Genomic DNA, 27,082 nt, shown 5'->3' with positions numbered 1-27,082 from the left:
TGAACTATGTCACTGCACCTGATTTGTGTTCATTTAAGGCAACCTTAAAAGTAGAATGGATACTCCCTGACGCTTGTGTGGATTTGTTAGAATGATTAACAACAGAGTTAACATCAGAACTGTTTGTTAGCCATTTGTTTTGATCATTTCTGAATAAAATATTTCTGTTGCCGAATACATTATGTTTGACCTGCTGTCCCACACAAATGATAACTCATCAAGTACAGTGGATAAAACATTAATTTTATTAACCTGAAACATACAATATAAAGGAGAACCAGATTAGCAATGTGCATCTAAGCCACTCAGAAGTGGCACATTATGTTGGCACATCTGATAAAACCTGTGTGCAAGACATATTTACACCAATAAAAAACAATTCTCCTTAAAAAAATGGCTACACTAAAAATTACAGTGAAGTACTCATGCCTATGGATTAGCAAAGCCTTTGCAGCACAAATGTCAAAGTCAACAACCAACACTGAGATGGAGACAATATTGGCTTCTCAAAGTCATAGGCTGAGTCATTCATTTTAATTGCTTTGTTAGTTTAATACTTGATATGTGCCATTACTCTACTTGACCTAACATTTCTCCAGATGAGAGGAAAAACTGTCCCTCTGTGGAATGACACCATTCAAAATAAATGTTTAGACTTTCATCTGACTTAACTGGCATCTAGTTTTGAAATTAACCATGTAAACAATAAAAACCTGATTTATGAATTTATCGTGCAGTCCTGTAACACATCAGCTAAATGCATCTCATAACTCTTCTTCCATAAAATACCTACTGAATATATTGTACACATTTTAAAATGATGCATTGGCTCAGAAAATAGAAATAAATACATTTAAACAAGTAAAACATTGAAACTTAAGCGCCCAGAATGGCATTGTGGCTTTTCAAAGACTGTTTCTTCCAGTTCTTTCTGAGGTGAAGGTAAAACTTGGTCAAGGTTGAGCAGCAGCTTTCACTGAGGCGAGAGCTGAATGAATACGAACATGGAGCCTGTTCTCAAAGTCGTAGCCGCCGTAGTCCTCCTGCATAGTCCGGTGGAAAAGACAACGAGGTCAATAAAATAACATTCTTTTTTGTTTAAAGGCCCGATATGTAACTTTTACGCATTAAAATGTATAAAAATGACTAAACCTTTGTTATATATTTTGTTGAGTTGTGTACTTATATTATCCCCAATGTTTCCAACAGTGTTCAAACCCAGAGAAAGCCGTAATTTTAATTAAGATAACGGCCCATTTCATTTGGTCACCTGTCAGGTGTCATATCCCCTTTGCACATGCATTGACATTGTGGTTGTCCACCAGAAGCTGTCATAAATTGACTTTTTATCCAGTTTTAAGCCACATTTTTACAATACACTTTTTAGATCTTGGTCATTTTTAACTATATCTTTTAACTAATTATCTTTTAACCAGATGAAGGATTTTAGTCATTAGACGTTTGGATCTTAAGTTATCAGGCTGAGCAAACATTAGCAGCAGCCCCTCCTAGATGTCCTGAGGCCGCCGAGCAGCATGGGAGAAAAGCTGATTTTTAATGTGAAACTGCTGTATTCAGTGTTGTTACTGGTTTTAATCACTGGGTCCATTTGTTTTGGAGAAGAGTAGACCTCTGTGGAAAATTCAGTTCCCAGTAAAAACCTCCTGAACATTGAACACTGAAGTAAGGCTAACTGGGAGAAGCTGACTGCAATGACGGCAATGGTGGTTGTTTAACAATGAAGACAACTCCTCCCATGATCCTACGCCACTTCAGGACGTCATCAAACTCCGTCTTTTGTTATTGTTTTGATTGAGAGACCAAAACATCAGAAAATTACATACTGTGCGTTGAGCTCTGCTCTCCAACAAGTATTGCTATTAGATAAGCCCTGACAAGGATCCACCCCAATGCACTCAGAGAGATCAATGCAGTCGTTGCCCAATCAGATTTTACCCAGCTTATTCTTCTGTCAGGGATGGATTTCACCCTCCAGTGTCTTTCACTGTGAGGCTGTGCATGTTCAATGACTAAGCACCTGTCAAAAGCTTAAACATATTGAATAAGAATGCAGAGCTGACTAACAGCTACAGCAGAGCAAGTGCTATGTTCATGTCAGCAGCCCATCCACTAGTACAGTCAAGGCTGCTGCACCAGACATTTCTCAACAACGAGATTTGGGTGGTTGAGACTACACCCAGTACACCTTTGTTTTCCAGGAGAGTGTCAATGTTGCCTTTCTTAAGGTGGAAATGTTTGCTCTCTCTCTCAGGACTGCGATACACATTCCCTCCTCAGGGAGTGATACTGCAGCTGCATTATGAACACAGCAAGTGTCAGTCATCATAGACGCCCAGGTTTAGGCAAGAGGTGTGATTTCTACCTGCTCTTTTCTAGGTCACTGCCTCATGATCTGGCGGCTGAGTTGGAAGAGAGAAGCCTCTTTTTTGGCATACAAGCAGGTATTCAGATCTATGATCTACAGAGTTTGTTGGAAGCTAATGTACAACCCGCTAAGGCCCACCGACTCCAAGAGAAACTAAGCAACAGGATTGCCTCTCCTTTTATTGGATATGCCATCACCTGATCGGGCAGTGAGAGCTTTATAAAAAGGAAAAAAAACAAGAACTGAAGAAACTTTTACTGTACCTTGGCCTGAAGCATTAGCATTCGGCCCCTCGCTGCAGACTGTAAAAAGACAGAATTAAATATTTAGACCATGTGACTTCATCATCTAAGATAAGGGGAATCGTCTCTGAATCTCTCTTTGACACACACAAAACTTGCCTCTGGGCTGTTCAGTAGCACACAGCCCAATTCATAGCAGGAGTACGGCTGCACATAAGAGTTGCTCAGACGGCCCACCTCGTCCCGTGCAGCCAGATGGAAATACTGAAAAAAAAAAAGGAAAACAAAAAGACAGTCATGACAAACTAGATAAAATCAGTTATTTATAACCATTATTGCCACAGTAGTGACTATTGCCTGTAAAGTAAAATTTTTACTACAACAATCCTACAAGTATAACAGTTTCCAAGCCCCTATGCATTGTATTATTAAGTAGACATGAGAGTACCTGAATGGCATCTTTGGTATTATGAAGACATTTGCTTATGGCACCAAGAAGCAGGTTTTTCAGGCCTGTGCTTGAGGCATCCCCGATCTTCTGCAGGACTAAAAGTCGAAGAAGAATACAGTTTGGCAACAGGTAATTACACAACGACAAACAAGGCAGCAAAATTACACACAAAAAACTCATTTGAACTAGTTGTTTATTCAAGTGTGACACTATCATCCATGATCAAAGTGAAAGATTTTATAATAGAGTACCTTGTGTCATTGTCTGCAGCTTGGCAGTGGAGCAGTTTGGCAGAGCTTTCCACAAATAAAGAATCTCAATCACCGCTAGGATACACAGTTCTTTGGATAGACAGGTGCTCCTTAGCTTCTCAGCCTGATAAAATATGTGCATACACACTTCACTGATTTCCATGTAATTTAAATCAAGAATTTGCAGTAGAAAAATCAGCTGGATACATACTCACCCTCTTCAAGGAGAACAACTCTATCTGATTATTCTTGCGCTTGAATAGTTTTTGAACATCCTTGAAAACTGCGACAGCTCCCTCCAGATCACCTGTGGCTCCTTGGCACACTACACAACAAATAATGGATTAGGAGCCAATGAGACATAAGAAATGCCCTTAAAGCCCAATTCATCTGTACTGTTAGTACCTCCGGTTAAATAGGCGTAGTAGCACTGGGACCAGCGAGACTCTGTCTTCAGTCGCTCAAAGGCCTTGTAGGCTTCTCTGTAGTTCATTTCAATCATGCTGCACCAACCTGAAACGTTCAGCAATCAGAAATTATGATGCAGACTAGTGCTGAGTGAGGTGGTTTGAAATCTGAGAGGGAAAATAGTACCTATTTCATATAAACACACGTGCTGAATCTCCCTCTGGTCAGAGGCCAGATCTAAGGCATCACTGAAGGACGTCAAGGCACTACTGATCTCGCACTAGAAAGGGGAACTTTGTGGTGTGAGTCACAGGCTGAGACAATATTGAGTGTTCCTAAGTCATAGTAAGGTTTATTCTTAACATTTACTTACCTCAAGGCGTTGGACTCTGCCTTTGAAGAACGTGAAGAGAGAGGAGTTTGGATAAGAAGCCTCTCTTTGTTGAAGAATGGATTTGGCTTCCAATAGGCCTGCCTGTGTGTCTGTGCCATCCAGAGCAAAGAAGGGCTGCACTACCGTGTGGTACCACAAGAGGGCCAAGCTGTGTGGGGATGCAGAGAGGCTGTAATGAGTCTGAATAAAGTGTACAGCAGAAAAGATAATTTTTCACATACAAAATCTGAATGATTTGCAATGATTTTGAACCAGCTGGTTGACAAGATAAGACTAATGATGTTTAACAAACACGGGATAATTAACTTGAAAAACAACGTACAGCAAAGTCCAAAAGTCTGAGATCACTAGTCAAGATACTTCTATTTTACATTTGTTTCTAATGTAATACTATTTTTTTTCATTACAAATGATAATATCAGCTTAACAAGTTGAGTGAAAAGTTGTATCTTTGAAAAATGTACATGAATTTCAGAATATCTTAGTATTTGGTATGTACCCCTTTTGCTTTAATGATAGCACAGCATGCACTCAAGGTTTGGCATGGACTCCAAAGGTTTGTCCAAAACCTGATGACCCCTGTTATCCCTGCATGATTTGACAATGCTCCAAAGAGCTTCTTGTAATGTCACAGAATGCTTGGCTTTCTCAGTCTTCGAGTGCCTCCATAAATGTTCAATGGGGTTGAGGTCAGGTGGCTGTGGACGAAAGTCCATGACAGTCAAGAGTCCTCGGTCTTCTTTGGTCCTCAAGTAGTTCTTGCAAAGCTTTGAGGTGCGGCATGTTTTTAAAGAATGGAGTGGTACTTCTCCTTGGTCAGGGTGTAGTCAGTGAAGATGTCCATCTCCAGAGTAGGCAAAACACCCCCAGACTTGAATATTCAGTTTGATACACTGTGGTATCATTCTCTCTCCTGTTTGTCTCCTTACATGCACCCTTCTGTTACTGCCATAAATCTCAAAACTTGGATTCGTCAGTAAATAGGACTTTTTTCTAGTCATCCACTGTGAAATGCTGGTATTTCTTAGCCCACTACAAGTGTTTGGCCTTGTTTCCCCTCCTGAGAAGTGGTTTAGAAACTGCAACTCATCTTCTGAGACCACTACAAGACAGCCCTCTTTTGACAGTACTTTTGTTGATTGGAGTCTTGAGCTCTTTATTTAGCAAATTCTGTATCTGTGTTGAAATTGCTTTTCTATTTCTCAGGGTAGTAAGTAAGCTTGATGTATTGATCTTCTGATGGTGTGGTCACTTTTAGTCTGTCTGATCATGTTTTGGATAGAACTGATCCAGTTTCTGCAAAGCATTTTAGAGTTCCTCAGAAACCTTTAGTCTAGCCAAGATTTGAGACTGAGAAAGCCCCTCTTTGCTTACAAAAACAATTTGATTTATGACACTTTCACTTAGTTCTGATGCCAAGTTTCCCACTATCACAATGCTACTTAGTAAGCAATGATCTGCTGGAAACTTGAGGCACAGCCATATTTATAACAGGTGAACAAATGGCTGAATTACTTGAACGGGCCTCTGATGAGTAGATCAAATCCGCCTGAGTGTCATTTGAAGGCGTGCTTCGATGGAAGGGATAAAACTCAAGGAAATCTCATTTTGTACAAATGAGTTAAGTTAGTCAATGCCACAAATTTGCTTGAATTTGATTGCTGACCTTGAAATAGTGCTGAATCTTAAATATTCTTCATTTTACATGTCATAACTTCTCGTGTTTTTAAAGGTTTCTGAGTCCTCAAACTTTCTGATTATTTCCAGGTTTACATGAAAATATTAGAGATTTTCAATGTGGTCTCAGACTTTTGGACCCCAATGTATATACAATACATGTAGTGTAATGTTATCATTACTGACATACACAAAACTTGGTAACATGAAGAACATGACCAAATTTCCAGTTTTTAGTTTTAAAGTTGTTTACATCTGGACCTTAGAGGAATTATATGCACTGATTTGATTAATTACATATGGCTGAAAAATGCTGTTGTTATGAGTTATTGGTGAATGTGCTGGTAATTTAGGAACTGAAATTTTCACTTCCACTTACAGCACGATTCATGCATCTCATTCCTCCAGAAGTTATGTTTCCATTAATTTGTCATATTATTTACAACTTCATTAGCCAGATCGTATTTCAGTTACAGCCAGATATGCAGATACACAAACATACTCACTCACATACTCACGTAGCTAAGGGGGCCTTCATGTCCTTGCTCTCGCTGGCATACGTGAGCGCTGACAGGCCTTGAAGACGATCACCAGGGAAACCCAGCAGGTTGACAATCTTCAGTAGGTGCGGCGGCACCATCGAAATGCAGAGGTGAAAGAGGCCGTAACCAAAGCTGACCGAACCTTTTAGCCGATCCAGCACCTCGGGGCTGATACTGTCCAGTCTCTGAGATGGGCTTGGCCCGGGTGAAGAGGAGCGGTGGTGTTGCAATGGGTCGGAGGAGGCTGACAGAGATGGGGAAGGCATCACCTGTTGTTCTGATGCCCTCCTTCTGCTGCCCTCCTGCAGATGTGTGATGTCGCTGTAACATTTGTTGTACATTTTCCAGGCTTTACGGAGGATCCAGCCTCCTTTGATGTATGCTGTCAGGGGATTGAAGACTAGGTCAGCAAAACTTATTATCTTTTGCGATGGCCTACTTGTATTCCAAAACATTCCGCATTTGCATCTGTTATTAAGATGATCAAAACTAAGTTGGAAAGCTAATTAATTTCATTCATTTAACACCAATAAAATGTGACTTGAATTCTTTAGTGGTTTATAGTCACTAAACAGATATTATGGAGTATTTTACCTGACAGCTCTTGTTTGATGAAAGACAGCACTGCGAGGTAAACCTGGCAGTCTGCAATGATGATCTGCCTCTGGAGTCGGTCAACTGCAGCCACCCCTGACCTCTGAGAGTCCATCTACCCGCACAAATACCTCACACTTATAGACTAGTATGGCAAACAGGCAAGTCAGCAAGCTAACAGCAAAGCTGGACACTGTGGTACTGTATAGAAAGCTACCTTTTAGGCAAATTGTATTTATTCTATATACTGTATAAGCATGTACATTCCATGAAATAAACTGTTGTTGAGATTACTCACACTCCTCTTGATCTTGTTTTTGATGGTTTCAATGACACCAGTGTTTTCACTCTCACACAGCCTCTCTGTAGCTTTGAGGTCCTCAAAGGCCATCTGCATTTTCTCTTCTTCAAATGTCATCATGGCATTCTACAGAAAAAGTAAACCAGTTAAACAATCCTGTTTAACACTAATTACACAAACTTTCCAGAATGAATGCTGACAATACAGAAGTGCTGAAAATGAGGAAAAAAATCTAATCTTGGACTGAATTTTGGATTAACTACAGAGTCCAGAAAGCAGGAAAACAAAATCTTACTTTTCAGATTTTATACAAATTATTCTCCATTTTCTTGGGAGTTTCTCTACACATGATAATGGAGAAGAAGATTATCACCACAGTGAATTCTGGGTTAAGATTTGCCCCCTGAGCACACATCATTCTTGACTTGCTTCCTTTGCCCTTGAAAGGCCAATCTCACAAATGTCTTCTTGAGTTTTTTAGAGTAATGGAATGACACTGAAGGCAAGTATTCCCTTGAGTTGAAGTGAATAAAGGCTTCTTAAATTACTGTCAGATCACCTACAGAGAATGAAAGATGGTGACATCAACTGGCACCAAAGATAAGCAAACAGGAGAGGGCTAACTTGTTATTATGGTTATCATTGTTTTTAAATCTGATTTTCTATTTATATTTTTACATTAAAAGAAACAAAAACATGTATCTGCTGACAGCAACCTTGTATGGTCAACAGCTTTGGGTCAACTGAGTAATTGGACCATCAGCTGAAATTTTTTTGGCAACTCCTCTTTCCAAAGTAAACAAGTGAATGTCAAGCACAACTCTATTTGTATATAATTATTTTATTGTGTGAAAATTGCTCAAAATAAAAACATTATTTAATTTCTTTTGAAATAAAACACACTCTCTGAATATGTTTTTTATTGTTTATATGGGACAGTTGCACTTACAATTTTTGAGGACATTTGGCTCTTGTTCCTGTTGAGTTTGAGTGCACTTACTGTAAGTTGCTCTGGACAAAAGTGTCTGCTAAATGAATGTAATGTTATGTAATGATTCAAACGAATCCAGGTGAAATTGGATTATAAAAATACCACTGCAACGCAAAACCTAATTCATAGTAGAACACCAAGTTAGTTTGTCCCACAGTTTTTGTACCAGACAAATTAAGAAGCTTGCCTTTGCACCCATCAGGACCACAAGGGAAATTCCTTGAACTTATAAGGAAACAGAAGTACTTTTCAAAGTAGCATCTACAATCATTTTTGTCAGTATTTGGACCACAAAGTAAAACAGTAGTGTGTTGCAATAGGACGTTGCATCTCAACTCACCAGAAAACTCACAAAACTGGCCCCGAAACTCATCAAAGGACTATAGTTCCTGGAACAGAAGGATATAAAGAAATGATAAGACACATGTTTTGTAACACATCTAGAGGACCTTTTATGCCTCCTTTTATGGGTGGAGAACCAAAAAATCATTTTTTGGTTTTTTGGTTTCATCCATTGAGCCCTGAATTTGTTAAAATTTGTTGAATAAATTAGAAAAATCTGCAGTTGTGACATCAGATGTGGCAAACTATAAACCCTTTCGCATTCTGCCAATAGCATTAAAGATCATAAAAAAAGTTGTAACAGAGCAACTTGTAGATTTTTTGAACACAGGACATATCTCACTTCACCCAATGCAATTTGGTTTTAGCAAGCATTACTTGACTGAGACTGTTAATTGTTCTCTCATAGAGCAAATGAAGTCAAAGCTTGACAGGGGTGGTGTTGTAGGAGCAGTATTCTTGGATTTGCACGGGGCATTTGACACTGTGAATTATAATGCCCTTCTGTTAAAACTTTCATGTTTTAATTTGTCTGAAAATACTATCAACTAGATGGAGTCCTATTTGACAACCTAAAGACAGGGAATCCATTGGTACCAACCATGTTGTGCTAGCTTTCAAAGGGGTCCCTTGACCTCTCACCTCAAAATAACTGAATGAAAATAGTTTCTATGGGTACCCATGAGCCTCCCCTTTACAGACATTCCCACTTTATGCTAATCCCATGCAGTTTTGGGAAAAAAACATTTTCGCATGCAGTATAAACGTGTTATTTTTGACTATTCTAAAAATGATGTATTTGAATATTTTTGCATATCGGGGTCCCTAAACAGTCTTGGAATTGCATAAATTTGGTATGACTGGGAAGCTGAGACTCTTGTGGCTCTAATTGTATTCATGTGTATTGATGTTAGTTCCCATAGTAGCCATTTCATTGTAGTGAGACCATTTTTGATAATCTATTGTGTGAAATGACCTATTGTGACCTCACAGCCTCATGAAACTTTACAATCGCAAACTAGAGACCTAGGGCACTCAGAGGATGTATGGCTTTCCTAGGTATGTTGACAATAAGGGAGTTAGTGGTGACTACAGAAATCTCCAAATGTCAAAAGTTTTTGATACCAAATTAGAGCATGAATTTTTCTATGGTGTTCCTCAAGGTCATGGTGTCTTAATGTGGTACTTTGGAGGGATTTTTGACCATTTTTTAATCAAGTCTCGAGTGGTCAAAAATGTCTTAATTTGGTGGTAAAAATGGTATCAACCCAAAAATTTCTGCAACAACTTATGAGACATAATTGAGCATGGGAATGGCCATCATATACTTCCATCATACTGTTCTATGCCCATTATACACTCTAAAATTTCAAAATTTGAATAGGCGCTTAACCAAAACACAATGTTCATTACAGATTTATTACTAGAGAAACTTGACACACAGTGCAGAACTCAAATTAATCTTCAGGCTCCCAACTTTCAGATGATGTAGACCACTTCTATGTGGTGTATATGGTTGACCTGCTATCTCCCCCTAAACATCCCCTATGCCCCCAAAAATGCGTCTGTGGTAGGGGGGCAGAAGTGGAAGAGGTTAATGTACAAAATTACCCACAATCTTGCTCCTCCCCTAGTGACAGAGTTTGCTTTACTATGCTCAGATAACATCAGGCAAAGAAGAGCATCTACCAGAGACAACTGTGTAGTACAGCACAGGTCCATTGAATGTGGCCGGTCAGCTTCCTCCATTAGAGCTGCAAACTTTTGGAACACAATAACTATCAGACAATGCTCTACCTTCTCTAGTTTTAAATCACAATTGAAATCATGCCTGAAACATAATCAATATTGTGACCATTAACCACAAAGTACTAAACACAAGGTATTGTATTTCATTTTTTTGTATGATGTAATGTTTTAAATGGAAAGTGCTTTTAGTTTTGTATGATGTAATGTTTATTCTCTATACCCCTGTCTGAATTATAACATTTGATGCCATAATTCTTTTACTCTGGGACAATTTGTGACTGTCCATTGTCCATTCATGGGAAAAACATGAAGTTGTGGTACAAGGTGACGGTCAGACAAAAGCCACTCAATACGATAGGAATGGGTTGAATCAGTGGGTGCAGGTATCCCTTCATAGCCTTAGGATATGATTTAATGCATCACCAAACCCCCTTAACTTATCTCATGCTCCCATAACGCAACACACAATGCCAACTAAGCAGTGCCAGGACAACTTTAGTAGGAAACTGGTTAATACAGGCAGTCACAAGCTCATTCTCAGTTGCTGTGTATGCCTCTTTCACTTCCCTCCATCTTTTTCGCTGATGGAATAAAAACAGGATGACACCTAGTGCTAAGCGCAATTAGTGGGAGAGGTGACATTTAAGCTTTCACCAGGGGTCAGGACACATACTGTGACATCAACATTCAACTTGAAAGCAAACCCTTCCCAGAGGTAATCAGCTATAATAAAACAGTGTGATGGAGAAATGTATACAAACTCCTACAGTAAGCAGGTGGACCCAGGTCTAAGTGTGTGGGTATTAGAGGGAATTTTTCAGGTTGAACCTGACACAAAATTTGATCTAGAGCTGAAATATTTAGTCAATTATTCGATAAGAAGGTTGAGAGAAAACAATCTGCATCTATTTTGGTTATTAATAAATTATTTATATTATTTTTAAAGCAAAACTGCCAAAGTTTTACTGGTTCCAGCTTCTGAAATGTGAGGATTTGCTGCATCTTTTTCATCTTATATGATTGTAAACTGAGTGTTTTAAGATTTTTGGACTGTTGGCCAGAACCAAAAGAAGCTATTGAAATATAACAGGGACTTTTCTTTACTGAACAGTCATAAACTCAACGATAAATTGAGAGATCAATCTGCAGACATCCAACAAATACAACTTGGTAATTGCAAAACAAGTCTGAACAGGTGTAACTATCCAACATGTGGTTGTGATGTGAACAAATACCTATTCAAAGTAACTGACTGGCATGACAGGTATGCTAACCGGTTTAACATTTACCTTTTAACATATGTGTGTTTACTTACACTAAAGATGGTCACAGCAACCTATCTCCACACATAAAGAACATTATTATTATCATGATGATGATGAAAGAGTCACTGGACTATTTGAGCATCACAAGTTACATACTGGGTGTGGATATTTGCTAAAACAATCCTGCTTGTGACCTGATCATATGGTGCTGCACCAGACAAACACAGACAGTGCTGATGGGGTGTCTTCATGTCTTCATCTTCTTATGCTGGTCTGACCACAGTAGTTTTAAAACATTAGCTACACCTGTCATCACATTTATCACCCCCCAACCCCCTCCAACGACAGACAGACAGAGTAGGAACAGAAATACTGCTTGCTGTCTTTGAGGGAAACACTCACAGACCTGTATGCTTTGAAGAGCTCGTCGCTCTCCTTGAATCCGTTGTTGAGAAGCATATTGATTCCTTTCAGAGCCAGCTCTGCGTCGTTTATACGGTCCGGCTTCTCCTCCTCCGAGCTCCCCCGGGCTGGTTCCGCCGGGTCCGCCATTGAGATACCTGATACCGGAGGAGAGGAACTGAACGCGGCCGGGGTTTTATGGGGAAGAGGGAGGGGACGAGCGGTGTGTCTGGTTAGTTTACTTACAGACAGAATAGTCTCAACCAGTGGCGCAGTTTTGAGCAAACACGGTCATATTCATATTCTTACATGAGAGGACTTATAAGCGGACTAGTTCGGATAACTGACCTCCAGCTACATGAGTGTGTGTATGTCTTGTCCTGGTGGCTCTGTAGCGGTTCCGGATTCTGCCGCCTGTCCGGTAGCTTCTGTGTTTTCCTGTGTAGACAGGAAATGTGCTGCCTTCAGGTGGTTTCGGAATGATCATGTTTTCGATCAGATTACATAGAAAAGACAGTGGGGGCGACCTATCAAAGCAATAAACCACATAAACTGACTTGCAAAGTGGTAACTAGACTGTAAAAGGATAAAACAAGCGATGGTAGACTTGTGAATATTGTTATTTGCTCCTGTTTAACATTATCTGTACGCAGTACGTTTTGTTATTTGTCTCCATTTGTGCTCATTTTATGTTTCTAATTAGTTGGAAAGACACTAGATAGGTATTGGGTAATGTTAAGTGCTCTACATACACATGATCATATGATGTGATCTGAATCCAGAGGATACAATGTGATATGTACGAGTGTCATCACTGTTTGATGTGTGTTGTACGTCCATGAAGTGTCATATTTGTAACTGTATGTTTAATATGTGCATCAGACTCTTAAACAGAACTGCCAAAGGACGCAAAATTAATTTCAGTGTAACGGGGCAATATCATAACAGTTTCTGCTGTAACCACCATCAACATTTGATAGTTTGGCTTTATCTCTGCATCTATGCAATCTTTTTTTTTTCTTAACATCTAAATATTATGGAGGCACAGTTTTTTGTCACAGCTGCTATCAAAATAGCGTATGTGATCAGGTCTGATTTTAAAAAGCCCGTTAGCAGTGGCAATAAAATTCAGTTTGGTCGTAGAATCCGATGGGTCGCAGCACCACTTTGCAATTACGCTCGACTTCACAAAATGTCCTTGAAGGCAGCATCATAGTGGGCGTGGTGGTTTTTGCTGGAGATCCAGTCAGCCAATGAGCACAACTGAGAAATGGCTGCAATACAGGACCCAGCAAGTTTAACATGTTTCTGTTGTCAAATTTAAGGATTATATAAATAAATTCCTATGGAGCTGAAAGGGTACGTGAACACCACTTTATCTAGTTCTAAAACTAATTCTAATTCAAGCTTTCCATTAATAACTACTCTCAAAATGTAGGTATATGTAGATATATATGGAGAGGTATATTTCAACACTGTAGATGTGAATCACCATTTCCCAAAATTAAATGCGAGACCTATTCAAAAAAAAAGTTGTAAATCATATTTATCTAATCTTACAATCAAAAGTATACACATGTTGCTGAGTATAATTCAACAATAAATCCCAGATAGTCTCAAAAATTCATATCTCACATGAAATCTGTGAGTTGTCATCATGATCACAAGTGAAAAGATCTTTCACAAGACCCACCTGTGGCACTGACAAGTATTTATAAAGAAGATTAATTGAAGAGATTACGAAATGGTTTACAAATCAGTGGTCACAAGGAATGCATGTAAAAAATATGTCCAATTATCATGCATATTGTTTCTACTATCACATTTTTTTTTACACAAATATACAAAGTAGGAAAGTAAACACTCTCAGGGGAATTTAAATACATTTTGTTTTCCGGAATATTAATTACAACTTTCTAGTAATGTGGGCTTAATGGTCCCAAACACAACTGACCAAAATTGCGACACTTATGATGGCATCTATATAGTTTTTTAGCTCATAGACAACACTCCTCAAAATTCAGTACTTGCTGTTTTCTGGTGTAACTGACATTGACAGCCACACAGAACATCCCAATGCATGCAATAGGAATGCAAAATTAATTCAGAACAACAGTAATACAATATGGGAAAAAACATGATTTCATGGCCTGTGTGAAGACTATTAAACCAGTCATAATGCAGAATTATACATGCTGGCATGTGGACATGACGATAAAATAGCTTGGCAGCCCCTGAAGATGTTGTTACGGTATCAAGCACTGTAGGTGTAAACTGCAAATTATTCTAATACAAACATTTCAGTCCAACAAACAAAAAAATAAAAAGACATTAACTGATAATGTTGATCTCCATTAAAGCACCATCACAAAAGGCATGTTTTCTTAAAGTGCTGGGTTACTTATAGTGCAGCCCTGAGTAACCACAAGCATATTCAGTAGCATTTGATTATCGACAGAGAATTAATGGATCCAACATATCAGACTGTAAAACAACTTTCAGGAAATGCATTCATGAATTGGTGCTGTGATACATGATTTTATCACAAAATAAATACAGAAATGTTTAACAGAGCAGCAAACCTGTGAGCTGCTACTTATACAGTATTTCTATTTTACACGCACACACACACACACACACACACACACACACACACACATACACACTCCTCATATTATATACATTCTTACACACAAACACATTCTCTGTCTTGGTAACAGATTGCACATGGTTGGCAGTGGACGTGGTCCCAAGGTTTGTGATGATGCAGTGAGACACATTTGTTCAGCCCGGACACTCTTTGAGGTTGACTGGACCGAACACGCCAGACAACCTGTTGAAGGAGATGGGCTCGCTGTTTATCCTCATGTCCTGGATGCATCCCACGAAGGACGAGGTGACAGGGAGTGTCTGCTGCATTGACATCTCTGTAGCAGAAAGGTAAGGGTGGTAAACTGTTAAGTGATTTCATTTTTCCAACTACTTTGATTTTTTCCTAATTTGTCAGCCCTTTAAAGGGGACATATCATGCTTTTTGTGATTTTCTGTTATTTTTATGTTGTTATGATGTTGGATGTCTATGTTAAATATGGTCAAAGTTCCAAAACATGAGGTGAATGTATGTAAAAATGCTCCCTGAAAGTCAAAAGCCCAGGCTTCAGCCTGCTCTGAACACTTTTTTTGCAGTGTTACCTCATGATGACGTCAGATTGTTCATGCATGCCCAGTAACGGCTGTTTGTTGATAACGTTTGTTGCTAAGGTTGTTGTTAAATTTGTTACGCAGGTTGCTCACGTTGTCCACTCTCATTGTTCAGATAGGATTTGGGCTCAAAGGTGTGACAGCTTCCGTAAACTAACCAGTGAGAACAGAGTGGGCTCCTCGGGAAGGGGGCCTTAAAGAGACAGGAGCTAAACCAGCCTGTCTGAGTCTGAACTGAGGGGCTGCATATGGGCCAAGATAAATAAGGAGTTTTTTTGAACTGCAAATTATGCAAAGATATACCAGTAGAGTCCAGAATACAAAATATAGACCCGCAAATGTGCATGATATGCCTCCTTTAAGCCTCTTGGCTTTTTTGACTCCACTGGCCTCCACAGATCAGTTATCAGACCTAAATATGGCTATTCATTCTTCATAATATTATATTGTATAACATTAACATTTGGCTGTGATATTTTCACATCTTATTTATTTGCAGAAAATCTCAGATAAAGGTAAACCAAGTCAATTAACACTCAGATTAATAGATTAACACTCACCAGGAATGCCACCCACATATAGGGGATCTTTGGTCAACGTGGTAGTGGAAGATGGTGGTCCAATCTTGTAATTATCCATTGTGTCCACATGCAGTTGCACAACATTTTTCCTCTTGATCACTAGAAGACACATGGACAGGAATTTAATGCCAATGACATGTTTTTATCACTGTGTACACTGGGTTAAATAGCAATTTCAGCTTAAACAGAGTTATACAGTACTTTTATGAAATATGTAATTTACCTGAAATTTTATGAAACATCCCATCACATAATGTAGCTTTTGGCTGCACCGACACCATGAATTCCCCTTTCCCGTTGTTCACCTGTGCCACTACCTGTAAATCCAAATACAGAGCTTTAAATCACACGTGCAGGGAACGCACTTCAAGTAAAGATACCTGTTAAAGGCCCTGCACACCGACATGTGTTTTCAATTAATCTGGTTAATTAGGCCTCCTGTAAGGTGGAGCTATGCAGCTATGAGGTCACTAATCTCTATAAACTAATAACACAAGGCCTTTTTCAGAGTTTGTGCTTTCATTACTGGCAGATGAAAGAAGTAAGGGAGCTGTCAATCAATCTGTACATGCCCACACAGTCCTGAGGAGAGGTCTAATCAGACAACATAAATGAATTTGGGGTTAGGAGTATCTGGCCAGAAAAACACAAATGAGGCAACAATAAACTGACAGTCAGGTCTCACCTCTCCTCTGAGCATGTAAATACTGAGATAGTGGCCCATCGCATGTCCATACGGGGTCCTGCTAATATCACCAACATGTAACAGGAGTCCAGTTTGAGTCCTTGGACGAATATTAAACAGCAGCTCAAAACTGGAGCCCACAACAAAAGAGTCATCTGAAATACAGAAAAGAAATATCATCATAGATATCATAATTTAGACTGTAAGTATCAGCACAATGAAGAGAAGGCCCTGAAGTGAACATATCAAGGAGATTTTTTTCTTATGGGTCTCATAGTTTCCTGGGAGGAACTGATATGTAACTAATTTCCTAACATGATTCCTTGAAAGAACTGTGTAATTTGGTCCTAATTATAGAGAAAATTGAGACAGTGTTCCTTAATTAATTACTTCCAATTAATGTCTATTGTAACCTAGAGAGTTGTTTAATGAGCGCACAGTGGGTCAGCTGAACATGCAAAATCTCACATTTGTCTTCCTGAGTAGTTGTGTATTACTAGTGTACTTACTTGGGTTCAATGTATCTCTATTTGTAATATTTCAGTTTTAGATTTTGGTAGATTCAGTAGAAGATCTTGACAGTGTCTTCTAGGAAATTCCTCTGAAAATTCACAACTGCTCATAATCTTTTTTCTATGTAACTAGTATATTATGTCTTTGTTTTTCTCTTACACACTGATATATATATATAATTAGAACCAAATTCCACAGCTCTTTGTCACAGTCACGGCCGTGCCTCCAGTTTATAACACACTTTTATTGTCACTTCTTCAAAAAAATTATTAAATAACCTGTCAAATAAACCTAAAATATATTCTATGAAGATTTGGTAATGACTTCACAGCTAGTGGGGTACTCACTGATAATGACATGTGCTCCATTCCCTGAGAAATAAGCCCCTCGTTGTGTCGGTCCCTCAAAGCAGGGGCCGGCCCCACGATTTGTAGTTGGATTTGACATTGGTGCTCCATTCATTTTAAAATTGCGGACACAGCCGGACACACCTTGCTTTGGAAGATTCTTCGACTGAAAGTAAAAATAAGAAATAAAATAAAATTATAAAACTTGTTTGTGTGCTTGTGTGAACTGGCCAGTGTGTGTTTGTTTGTTTTTTTACCTTTAACTCTTTATGAAGGGACTGTGGGGCACTGCCCAAGTACACAGGTGACATGAACTGCTGCATGGATGCGAGCTCAGCATTTGTCATAAGACCATCCTGGGCTCTGATCCCATCTACAACCAATCGGAATTTCTTCTTCTCCAAACTGAATATGACCTACAGGAAACATTTTAACCATACATACAAAGAATGACAGTAGAGTTTAACTCCATTTGTAGATTGAATGATTCTATGGTTAACAGTTTTAAAATTATACTAAAGTCTGGTTTTGTTTCAAAATACATTAGAGTAGCATGATATAAACTCACTGACCGAGTGCCACTTCCCATCATTGTACTTCTCCCGGTTGAAGATCTCTTTTTGTTGGCCTACAGACAACCTGATCCTGCCTTTGGACATGTATAAAGCAAGATGAGAGCGCCCTCCTCTGGTAGCAGCAAAGAACAGCAGACCCTCATGAGATCGAGTCTTGACATCAAGAGAGAAGTGGGGCCTGTGGAGGATAAAAAGAGGCATCATCTTCAGTACATGTGTGTATATTGGCTCTGACATAACTGAAGCATTGTTATTGAGAAGATAGACTCAGCTAAACACATAAATCTTTCACTGAAACTTGTGTGTGCATGCATGTGTATGTATAATATTATGAAAAAGTGCTGTAAGGTAAGATAGAATTCTCACCTGGGCTGCAGCACCTGTAGTGGAAGGCTGTAGCTTAGACTGCTAACAGCACCCCCCAGGAAATAACCATTTTGAACCAGGGTTGGTAGTGAACACTCTGATACACTCTCATTTATCGTCTGTGTCACACCATCCTAAAACAGCACAAGCATAAACAGTCAGCACAAAGTTGTTCCTTAAATCATTGATAAGCCACAGCTCTTTATGAAGTATTCAAATTGGCTCCACTCTGTGAATAAAAGAAAGTAGGAGGATACAGAAATCCATGGAAAGAGTGACAACAGTCAAAGATGATATAAACATAGACTGGGACTCCACAGATGTGAAAACGAGCCAAAGAGATTCCAGGCTCTTTAGTAACTATTTTTTATCCACAGATTAGAATGTTCTACATAAAATAATTCATGTTTCCATCCCATCTTAAGCTTCCATTTATACTTTGTGGCATCATTCAGCTGTGATGCACAACAGAAATACAGTATATGTCTCTCCAACAGCCGGCATGTGATAGTTTTGATAAATATGATACCATTTTTCTTTTCATTACTCATATATGCAGTTAGTGTTGATGCTGATTGGTGGTCCAGTGTGGATCTTGTAATCACAAGATCGTTGAAGTTTTTACCATCACATCGTGTTTCTTTTTGTAGATAAACCACCACAGCCCCTCTGTTTACTCAGGGTGTGTTTGATTTCAACATAGATAGGTATTTGTGCTGGCGATACTGTTTGATATGCATCAAGGGCAGCAGTCGTCATGCTCATATGATTTGAGTGATTTTAGTTTGGCATGCAATCAAATATGACACCTGCAGCCATCATAGACCTATAGAGATCATAAAACTGTAAATACGTTCAATTAATAGGTCAATAGGTTTGTTGATGTCAGAAACACTGATATGAAATTGATATAGGAGAGAACAGGTAGATTTTTTAGCTTGTACACAAAAAAATCATTATTGACGCAGTGTGATATACAGTATGTATCTTCACATTCTTCCTTATGAAAAAAACACATTGAGTTTCAGACATTGCTTTCTGAAACTAATAGACATGTCCAGAATAATATTATGAGAGGAAAATGGAGGATGATTTGTTTTGGAAAAAAATTGTATTATTAATTGTAAAGATTACACACTGTATAGTTTCATTATTACACTCTATTATTTCATTAGGTGCACCTGTGTTTGGGGGTTTCTGTTACCCCTTTGGTTATATTTTTCATACCAGTCTGTCATGTAGTGTTAATTGATTATTGCACCTCTATGAACTCATGTAGCAGACAAGAAATAATTATTCAGGCAATTCATTGTGGGTCAGGTGTTGTAGGAGAATTGAAGGCGGTTGTGATACGGTGCTTTTAATCAGATGTTGAGATATGTAAATTATGATGAGCATGCAAGATGTGATTTGAAGAAGATATAGAAAGTGTAATCATGCTTTTGAGAGCATAGAATAAGAAATATTTGAACACTGTCAGTTCTGGTGTAGCTGTGAAATACTGGCATCTTATCTAAGGAGGAGATTCTTCCAAACTTCTCATTGGCATCATCATTAATCATAATGTCGATCAATGTTTCTCAGCCTTAATATTGGGATCCCATTCAGAGTTTTGAGAGATGTAAAAGTGATATAAGTAGGTTTTGGGTGTTAAGTCAGGTTTATTTGTGTAACCACATATTACATACAATATCTCAAAGTGCTTTACTGGTCCACATAACAAGAGTTTTCATTTGATATGTGTTTGAATTTAAAATATTTTTGTAATTCTACAGTATGTCCACAAAGGTAGAACACAAAAGTATAAGTATGACATGAATTCTAATAACTAAAACAGAATTATGGGCCAGAAAATGTTGAGAAACTTAGATGCAGATCCTTTTGTATTTATGTGCTGTGAAATGTCTACATAGGTGAACGTTACTGTACTCTAGGAAATGATTCATTTCATGAGTCATTTCATCTGACAGTGAAGTTACCATAGCTACCATGCCATAATGTTTGTGTGTGAGTGTGTCCATTAGGTCTGACAACAGTGAGTTAGAGGGAACGTGCTTGTGAATGACTGTTAGAAAGTGAGTTACATGGAAGAAAGAGAAGAGACATGAGATGATTTCAAACTTGTTATTCACAAGTTCATGTTTTTAGTTATTTGATTCTTTTAAATAGAATAGACAAATGTGATGAGATACAATACATTTAATGATTGTTATAATTATAGATATGTTCATGCAACTTTTTATTGAAGTACACTGTAAATTAATGAGTTTGTGCAAAAGAAACAGAACATTGTGAGGCAAGCTGCCAGTTTTTCATGTCAATATTAGATTCTTGTCAACATCAGCAGGTCTTAGGGCTCCTTCTTCTTCATCTCTGGAAATAAGGCAGCAAAACAATGTAAACAATGTCAAGGAAACACAAATCATTAACATTTAGCAATGGATAGTTTTACAGTACACATTTACAGTACAAAGGAGGAAATTAGAAGATGGTTATGACTTACTGGTAGTGAGAAGAATAAATCAACAATGTCACCATGTTCATAATGTACATGCTAGTTTGACAATTACTGTATACCATGAAATCAGATGGATTGCTCTAGATGTATAAACATAATGTCACTTGATTCAAGTTCACAAATATTAAACATATTAAAATTACTAGAGTAAATGTCTTTGCGGTAAATGTGACAAACTCTCACCTTCTTAGACATGCGGTCCAGCATCAGTTGGACAGGACTGTCGGCAGTACACACATCCAGCAGGACATCTCCAGAAGCCTTGAAGAGGCTGAAGTCTTCAGCTCTGTACATTTGTTCTGGCCTGCAACACAACAAAATATTCAGATAAAATGAACACCATGTATCAAAGTGAAAAGATATATAGTGAGCAAACAGTCGAAATGTGACTCCAATAATAAAAACTATCTCTTGAGTTATGTTAAAATTACACAGCTATAAAATGTAGAGTGAGGGTTGATTACCGTCTTGTGTAGAGGTTGGAAACGCAGCCTTTGAACTTGTCTCTTCCCAGGGACATGGAGCCGCCTGTGTCACCTATGGAAGTGCTGCCACTCTGCTCCTGACCCATATCTTCATCATCAATAACTAAGGTAATCCTGTTTGGGAGAATGATCATAGTACTTATTGTACATCAGCTTTAGATTGAAGTGGTTATGAGAATTTGCCAGAGTTTGCTTATTTTCTTTAACTGTATTGTATTTGTCCAGTGTATGATTTAAATTACTGGGCAACAGGTGTCACTGTCCATAGCTCTGTCCTACACTGTCCTGTACTTTTTCATATGTGAAACTATACACATGTGACATTAAAACCACACTGAACTAATGTTACATTTGTATGAATGTTCACATTAAATATGTCTGAATGTAAAATAAATTCTTCTTTCATACCTTCCATCTTTTTTGGTCACAGTCAAATAATGCCAGTGGCCATTATGGTATTGTTTGTTAGATTTCCACATCTTGTTATTGTAAGACAGAATCACATAGCCATTTTCCAATGCAAGATTCATCCCATTAGCCTGGAAAATAGAAAGAAAAAGGTTTTAAATCTGACCGTGTTCTGTTGTCCCACACAACTCAGATTTCAAAAGTCACAATTATAAGTCAGGTTTGAAAATAAATATGGCTACTGACCTGCTGTTTGTTCTCCAGAATGAGACCCTGATTCTCTGTGCTCTTGAATCCAAGGGAGACAGTGACATTAGCCAAGCTGAAGCCTGTGAGGTCAGCTGACAGGGAACTCCCCAAGCTGAACTCTGCTTTACGAGTAATCTAGACAAGAACATGGACATCAGACATTAGTTAATTAGTTAACATGTAAAATAAATACACACACACACATACATATACACATATACATATATATATATACACACACATATACATATATATATATATACATATACATATATATACATATATATATATATATATATATATATATGTATAAGACAATATTTAAGTGGTTTATAATGATGAGGTTAACATCCTACCAGGGATTCCTTGGGACAACCTTTGCTGATGCCCACTTGCACATCAATAGGTTTAAAGTCTTTATTCAGCTTCAAGTTCTTCATGCAGCCTTTGAATGGTTGTGTGGTGATGTTATACCTGTGAAAGGGGAAGAAAATGCAGTTATTTTTGCTATAGTGGGAAAAGGTTCAATCAGCACGGATTTAGAGGAAGTAGAGGAAAATTGATAACCACATACCTTTCCCTCAAGTCTTGTGGTGCACCACCAATATAGTATTCTTTAAATTCACTATATCCAACTTGGGCTGTCACCTCTTTACCGCCTACGCGGACTATTAATTTTCCGGTCTTAGGAAAAATGATGAGGACATCTGCCCAATCGTTTGTCTGAGAAAAGGGTAGAGGAGTAAGATGCAATTCAATTAATAATTCTGTGTTAAGTGATGTAAACTACTTGAGCAAGTGATTGCAGAAAACAAAGAAAAATGTCTTACTGGGAAGATTTTCTCATTTTTCGAAACTGGTTCTTTGAGCGAGTTACTACGTAGAACAACAACACCCATCTCCATTGTCACAGTGATGTAGTTGACCTATGTTAAAGAGGAAACAGAATGATCAAATTCTTGAAAAGAGCACGTTTAATTCTATAAAAAAAGTGCATCAAAATATAAGATTTATGAAATAACCTCATGAACAATAATTTACCTCATTTCCAATGTACAAGAGCAGACCATTTTCTGAACGAGTGTAGACGGACATACCGATGAGGAGGACGGATGATATTTTATCTATAATCATTTTGCCATATCCAGTGCCTTCAAAGTAGTCAGAGTCCATTGGAGGTACATACCTGGATGCAGGGGAGAATCAGAAAATTGTTAAAATGTTAAATGTTAAAATTCTGAAGTCTCAACATTTTCTCACTGAACACATATCCTTTCTTGAGCAAAAGTATCGATTTAAAGTCAGTTTGTCTTTGTTGTCTTGAAAAGTTTCTGTTCGCCCCGCTTCTATAGTTCCATGTATTCATTTTTACGATCACAGTGGGGCTGGAGCATATTCCAGTAACCATTGGGCAAGAGACGGAAAAAATTCCTGGACAGGTCACCAGTAAAAACGGGGCTAATACTGACCTACTGCACGTGTTTGTCAAGGAACACCCAGCTAATTATCGGAAATCCACAAAAACAAAAACAACAAACCTCCCCCCTCCAAAAAAACAGAGAGATCATGTGAGCATTGAAAAAAAGAGCCAGTTCCAACTTTAAAACACTTGTTGATGGTGACATTGCCAGTGCTACTAAAAAGGAATGGGATAAAATAGGGTTGAGGGATGGGATGGGAATGTTTATCCATTTCATGCCAGAGTGATGAAATCAGAAACTGGAATGACACTGAACATTTTAAACACTTGATGGTAAAACAAAGAGCGGATGAGCTGCCTCTTTTTCCGCTGTATGTTGAAATAATGCCACAGGTTACAGAGAAGGCATACAAACATGTTTATAGCTAAAAAGAAAATTATCTAGAGTTTAATTAGTCTTAAGACTAATTATGCTAGGACAAACCTCTTGCATGGAGTCTCCAAATTGATCTTCTCTGCCTTTTGGAAATTGTAGAGGCTGACAACTTTGTCATTAAAGGAGGAGAACTCAATGCAGCCCTTGTACTTGGGGTAGTTGAGAGAACTTGGTGGCTGAGGAGAAGCAAAACAGAGGAAGGGTATTAACAAAACCCCTAGTAATAATATTTCAGTATTGCAAACCTTGTTTCCAGTAATTAGACATATTGAATGCTGGCAGTGTGTTTGGGAGCTCACAGTGAAGGTGTCAGGGTAGCCTCCGACGTAGAAAACAATATCACTGGGGCTGAGGTCCAGAAGGTTTTGGGTCATTGATCCTTGGTTGTTTTTCCTAATTGGTGTACCAGGTGTGTTTGATGTGTGATCTTTGGTAAGGATCAGCTCTGCATCTTGATAAATTCTAAATCATAAGATGAAAAAACCAAACAAAAAACCCCCAAGGTTTTCATTACATTGGCACCTTTCACGAATTTCCTGCGTCTTTTTCACTTTTAAATACAGAGAGGGCTGTGTAGTAAGTCACAGTAGATATATGTCAAATGCCATAAATGTGCATTTATATATACAATATTGACTGCAGCAAAACATTTCAGAAAATGACAACAGTTTACCTGCGTAGGTCCACTTTATCAAACATGGCCGGCTCATTTGCAGACGTGGTGATAGAATCTGTTTTCATCTCGTATTCGACTCCGTTGAGCTTATAGACACCATACAGCACATTGCCCCTCAAAGCCATACCTATGTAGTTCTTTGAGGACTACAAGAAACAGTTTGTTAATGCCTTGTGCACAATTACAAACCAAATCTTTATATCAAATGATTCATATGGGCATTCATTTTAAGCACCCACTTACATCTTTATTGCCAAGGTACAACACAAACATGTCTCCATTGTCTATGGTCTGTCTGCGTCTGCGTCTTCCGTCTCCCCTGCCTTTAGGTCTCTGCAGAGAAAGAGATATGGCTGTGTAGGCCTTCAGATCCTCCAGATTCTGTGGCGGACGCAACTCCACATGGCCATCGCCTTTGAACTTCATTGGGACCACAATCTGGAGAGAAGACATGAATGAGGAAAAGACATTACAAAGGGGGAAGATCTAATCGATTTGGGGTTGGATGTGTATATAGAATTGATGGCTTATAGGTGAATATAGACATATTTAAAGAGGGGGGGACTCACCCTGTTAGCTGCATCCCGGGCCTGTTCAATGAGCTCTTTGATCTTCTTGATGTTCTCAGTTATGTTGCTCTGGGGTGAGAACTGCGAGGTCAGGTCCTCCACCTCTGAGATCTTATCATTCAGAGATGGGATGGTTTTCAACAAGTCCTTCACTAAATGTAGAAAAAAAATACAATGTGTAAAAAGGCAGCCTCTTTCAATCCTAAATATACATAATGTATAAAAATGGTTATTCTGTACCATAAACTACAAAAAAACATGAGAAATGTTGTGCCAAATGTCTATATGTATATATGTATTTTCAATATCTCACCTGACTGGTCTACATCATCCAATACATTGCTTAGGTTGGGGTCCACGGGAGAGACGCTGATCTTGTCAATTTCCTTTTTGATGGCATTCAGTTTGTCCATAGTGTTACTGGCTGAGTCATTAGCTGAAGCTGCCTTCCTCTTGGCCTCGTTGATCATATTAGCAATGTCATCTGATTGTGAGAAACAGATAATTAGGGACAATAAATGAAAGAAAATATGCTCCAATAACCTTCCAAACACACAAACAGTTGTGCTTAATCCTATAATGCCTTGTCTTGTTCTACCTCTTTTGGCATCATTTAATTGCCTCTGTGCATCAAGAAGGTCTTTCTCAAGAGCTTTCTTCTTCTTGTCAGCATTCTCCAGGCGCATCCTCACATCAGTGAGGTCGTCGGTAGCATCTGTTAAGAAAAACAAAAAAACAAAACACAAATTAGTAACAAAGCTTTTGCATTATTTTAAAAAATAGCAACAGTTTAAGAAAGGAGTTGAATACCCTGAAGGTCTCTCTGTGCCCCTTTTGCATTCTCCAGCAGCTCATCGCCAGTCTCTTTCAGGTCTTTTGCTCTTTGTGTGAGTTTCTGGTTTTTTACATTCTAAAAGGAAGAAAAAACATATTGGTCGGTATTATTAAAGTATTCTATCCAATACATCATGAATTTCATATCATGCCAAGAAGTGTGCAGTTACTTAATGTATAGAGTGTCATAAATTGTGGCTTACATTCAAGGCGTTGTCTGCTGCATCTTTGGCCTCATTAGCAGCTGCCTCAGCGGCGTTAATTGCATCTGTGATGTTCTTGTAGGCGTCAATGGCGTCTTTGGCACTACGCACTTCAGTACGTCCACTTGCGTTCTTCACGGCACTGCCACACAGGACAACAAGGGAGGAAAATAAACCCAAGACACATGGAGAATGGATGTACAAAAAATAAAAGACTTGGTATCATCAAGAAAGCTATGTAAGTGATGAGGAAAGAGAAGTCAAATTCGGAAAAACAACAGACACTATACGGCTGAATTTCACTCAATCCACTGATCAAACCTCAAGTTATAATGAGATATCTATTGTATGTAGACCTACTCCTCAAGCTCCTTAGCCAGCTTGTTGAGGTTCTTGGCATGTTCCTCTGCTGCCTCCACAATGTCCTCCTTGGCTGCTGCCTTGGCAATCTCATTCACCTTCCTGGTCAAGTCAGTCTTGGCACCATCCAGCTGTGCAGCCAGCTGTTCATACTCCTGCAGAGGAGAAGGACAGGTGATTGGGTGCAAGATATTCATAACACCAGGAAATACCATTTACTTCACCTCAGAGCATAACAAGCAAAAACACTGATCATTATCTGAGTGGATGCATGCATGTTAGGACCTGATGCGTGTGGGATCAGATCGTTTATTGTTACATATTGTAGCTACAGTACATCAAAATGTTTGGACTCATACTGAGAGGCAACACATTACAAGCCATGTAACTTTATAGTTTTAACAGTAAAAAAAAAAGTTAAAAAAAAGATTCAAGCTACAGTTTGTCAAACGTACCATTTTACTGTCAGTTAGCATTTTCACCATATCCTCTGTTTTCTTCAGCTCATTCTTTGCCATGGCCATTTGGTCCTCAACGGTCTTCCGTTCTTTCTTTAAGTCATTGATACGTTTCTGTAGGGAGCATATGAATCAGTTTGATTAAAAGTACACCTGTGTAACGACTATAGCAAAAACTGTTATAGCATTTACATAATACCTTA

The 27,082-nt window shown here is 38.5% G+C and overlaps 2 protein-coding genes across 4 annotated transcripts in view; both read right to left on the bottom strand.

The window, feature by feature from the left end:
- Positions 1-222: 222 nt before the first annotated feature.
- LOC121909247 (tetratricopeptide repeat protein 39C-like) lies at positions 223-12,447 on the bottom strand. The gene is made up of 15 exons (XM_042429712.1): positions 12,344-12,447; positions 12,000-12,173; positions 8,578-8,626; positions 7,244-7,372; positions 6,946-7,060; positions 6,328-6,733; positions 4,112-4,280; positions 3,925-4,018; positions 3,736-3,843; positions 3,546-3,655; positions 3,331-3,454; positions 3,077-3,174; positions 2,788-2,892; positions 2,650-2,688; positions 223-1,043 (listed from the first exon to the last, which is right to left on the bottom strand). Exons 2-15 carry the CDS (start codon positions 12,143-12,145, stop codon positions 954-956), a joined length of 1,782 nt encoding a protein of 593 aa, XP_042285646.1. The 5' UTR covers positions 12,146-12,173; positions 12,344-12,447; the 3' UTR covers positions 223-953.
- A 1,078-nt stretch (positions 12,448-13,525) lies between these two features.
- LOC121909354 (laminin subunit alpha-3-like) overlaps positions 13,526-27,082 on the bottom strand; it is a 60,638-nt gene continuing 47,081 nt past the window's right edge. For 2 of the 3 annotated variants that reach the window (XM_042429861.1, XM_042429860.1), the window contains 27 exons: positions 26,877-26,993; positions 26,422-26,576; positions 26,062-26,203; positions 25,835-25,934; positions 25,623-25,739; positions 25,338-25,508; positions 25,025-25,176; positions 24,699-24,893; positions 24,453-24,601; positions 24,079-24,241; positions 23,828-23,955; positions 22,965-23,109; positions 22,754-22,849; positions 22,498-22,646; positions 22,280-22,397; positions 21,921-22,058; positions 21,675-21,805; positions 21,246-21,380; positions 20,965-21,085; positions 18,264-18,397; positions 17,895-18,075; positions 17,580-17,738; positions 17,323-17,488; positions 16,463-16,617; positions 16,001-16,094; positions 15,757-15,876; positions 13,526-14,922 (listed from right to left, as the gene is read on the bottom strand). In XM_042429861.1, coding sequence (XP_042285795.1) covers positions 14,780-14,922; positions 15,757-15,876; positions 16,001-16,094; positions 16,463-16,617; positions 17,323-17,488; positions 17,580-17,738; positions 17,895-18,075; positions 18,264-18,397; positions 20,965-21,085; positions 21,246-21,380; positions 21,675-21,805; positions 21,921-22,058; positions 22,280-22,397; positions 22,498-22,646; positions 22,754-22,849; positions 22,965-23,109; positions 23,828-23,955; positions 24,079-24,241; positions 24,453-24,601; positions 24,699-24,893; positions 25,025-25,176; positions 25,338-25,508; positions 25,623-25,739; positions 25,835-25,934; positions 26,062-26,203; positions 26,422-26,576; positions 26,877-26,993 — 3,774 coding nt within the window. In that variant the 3' untranslated portion in view covers positions 13,526-14,779. Of the gene's footprint in view, positions 14,923-15,756; positions 15,877-16,000; positions 16,095-16,462; positions 16,618-17,322; positions 17,489-17,579; positions 17,739-17,894; positions 18,076-18,263; positions 18,398-19,525; positions 20,637-20,964; positions 21,086-21,245; positions 21,381-21,674; positions 21,806-21,920; positions 22,059-22,279; positions 22,398-22,497; positions 22,647-22,753; positions 22,850-22,964; positions 23,110-23,827; positions 23,956-24,078; positions 24,242-24,452; positions 24,602-24,698; positions 24,894-25,024; positions 25,177-25,337; positions 25,509-25,622; positions 25,740-25,834; positions 25,935-26,061; positions 26,204-26,421; positions 26,577-26,876; positions 26,994-27,082 lie in introns of those variants that run through there. The other variant, XM_042429862.1, reaches the window with a different exon arrangement.

The sequence above is a fragment of the Thunnus maccoyii genome, chromosome 12 (genome assembly GCF_910596095.1).
Source record: "Thunnus maccoyii chromosome 12, fThuMac1.1, whole genome shotgun sequence".
Taxonomy (NCBI): Eukaryota; Metazoa; Chordata; class Actinopteri; order Scombriformes; family Scombridae; genus Thunnus; species Thunnus maccoyii.
Note: the sequence above shows the minus strand (reverse complement) of the source record. Positions and strands in the feature narration are given on the sequence as shown.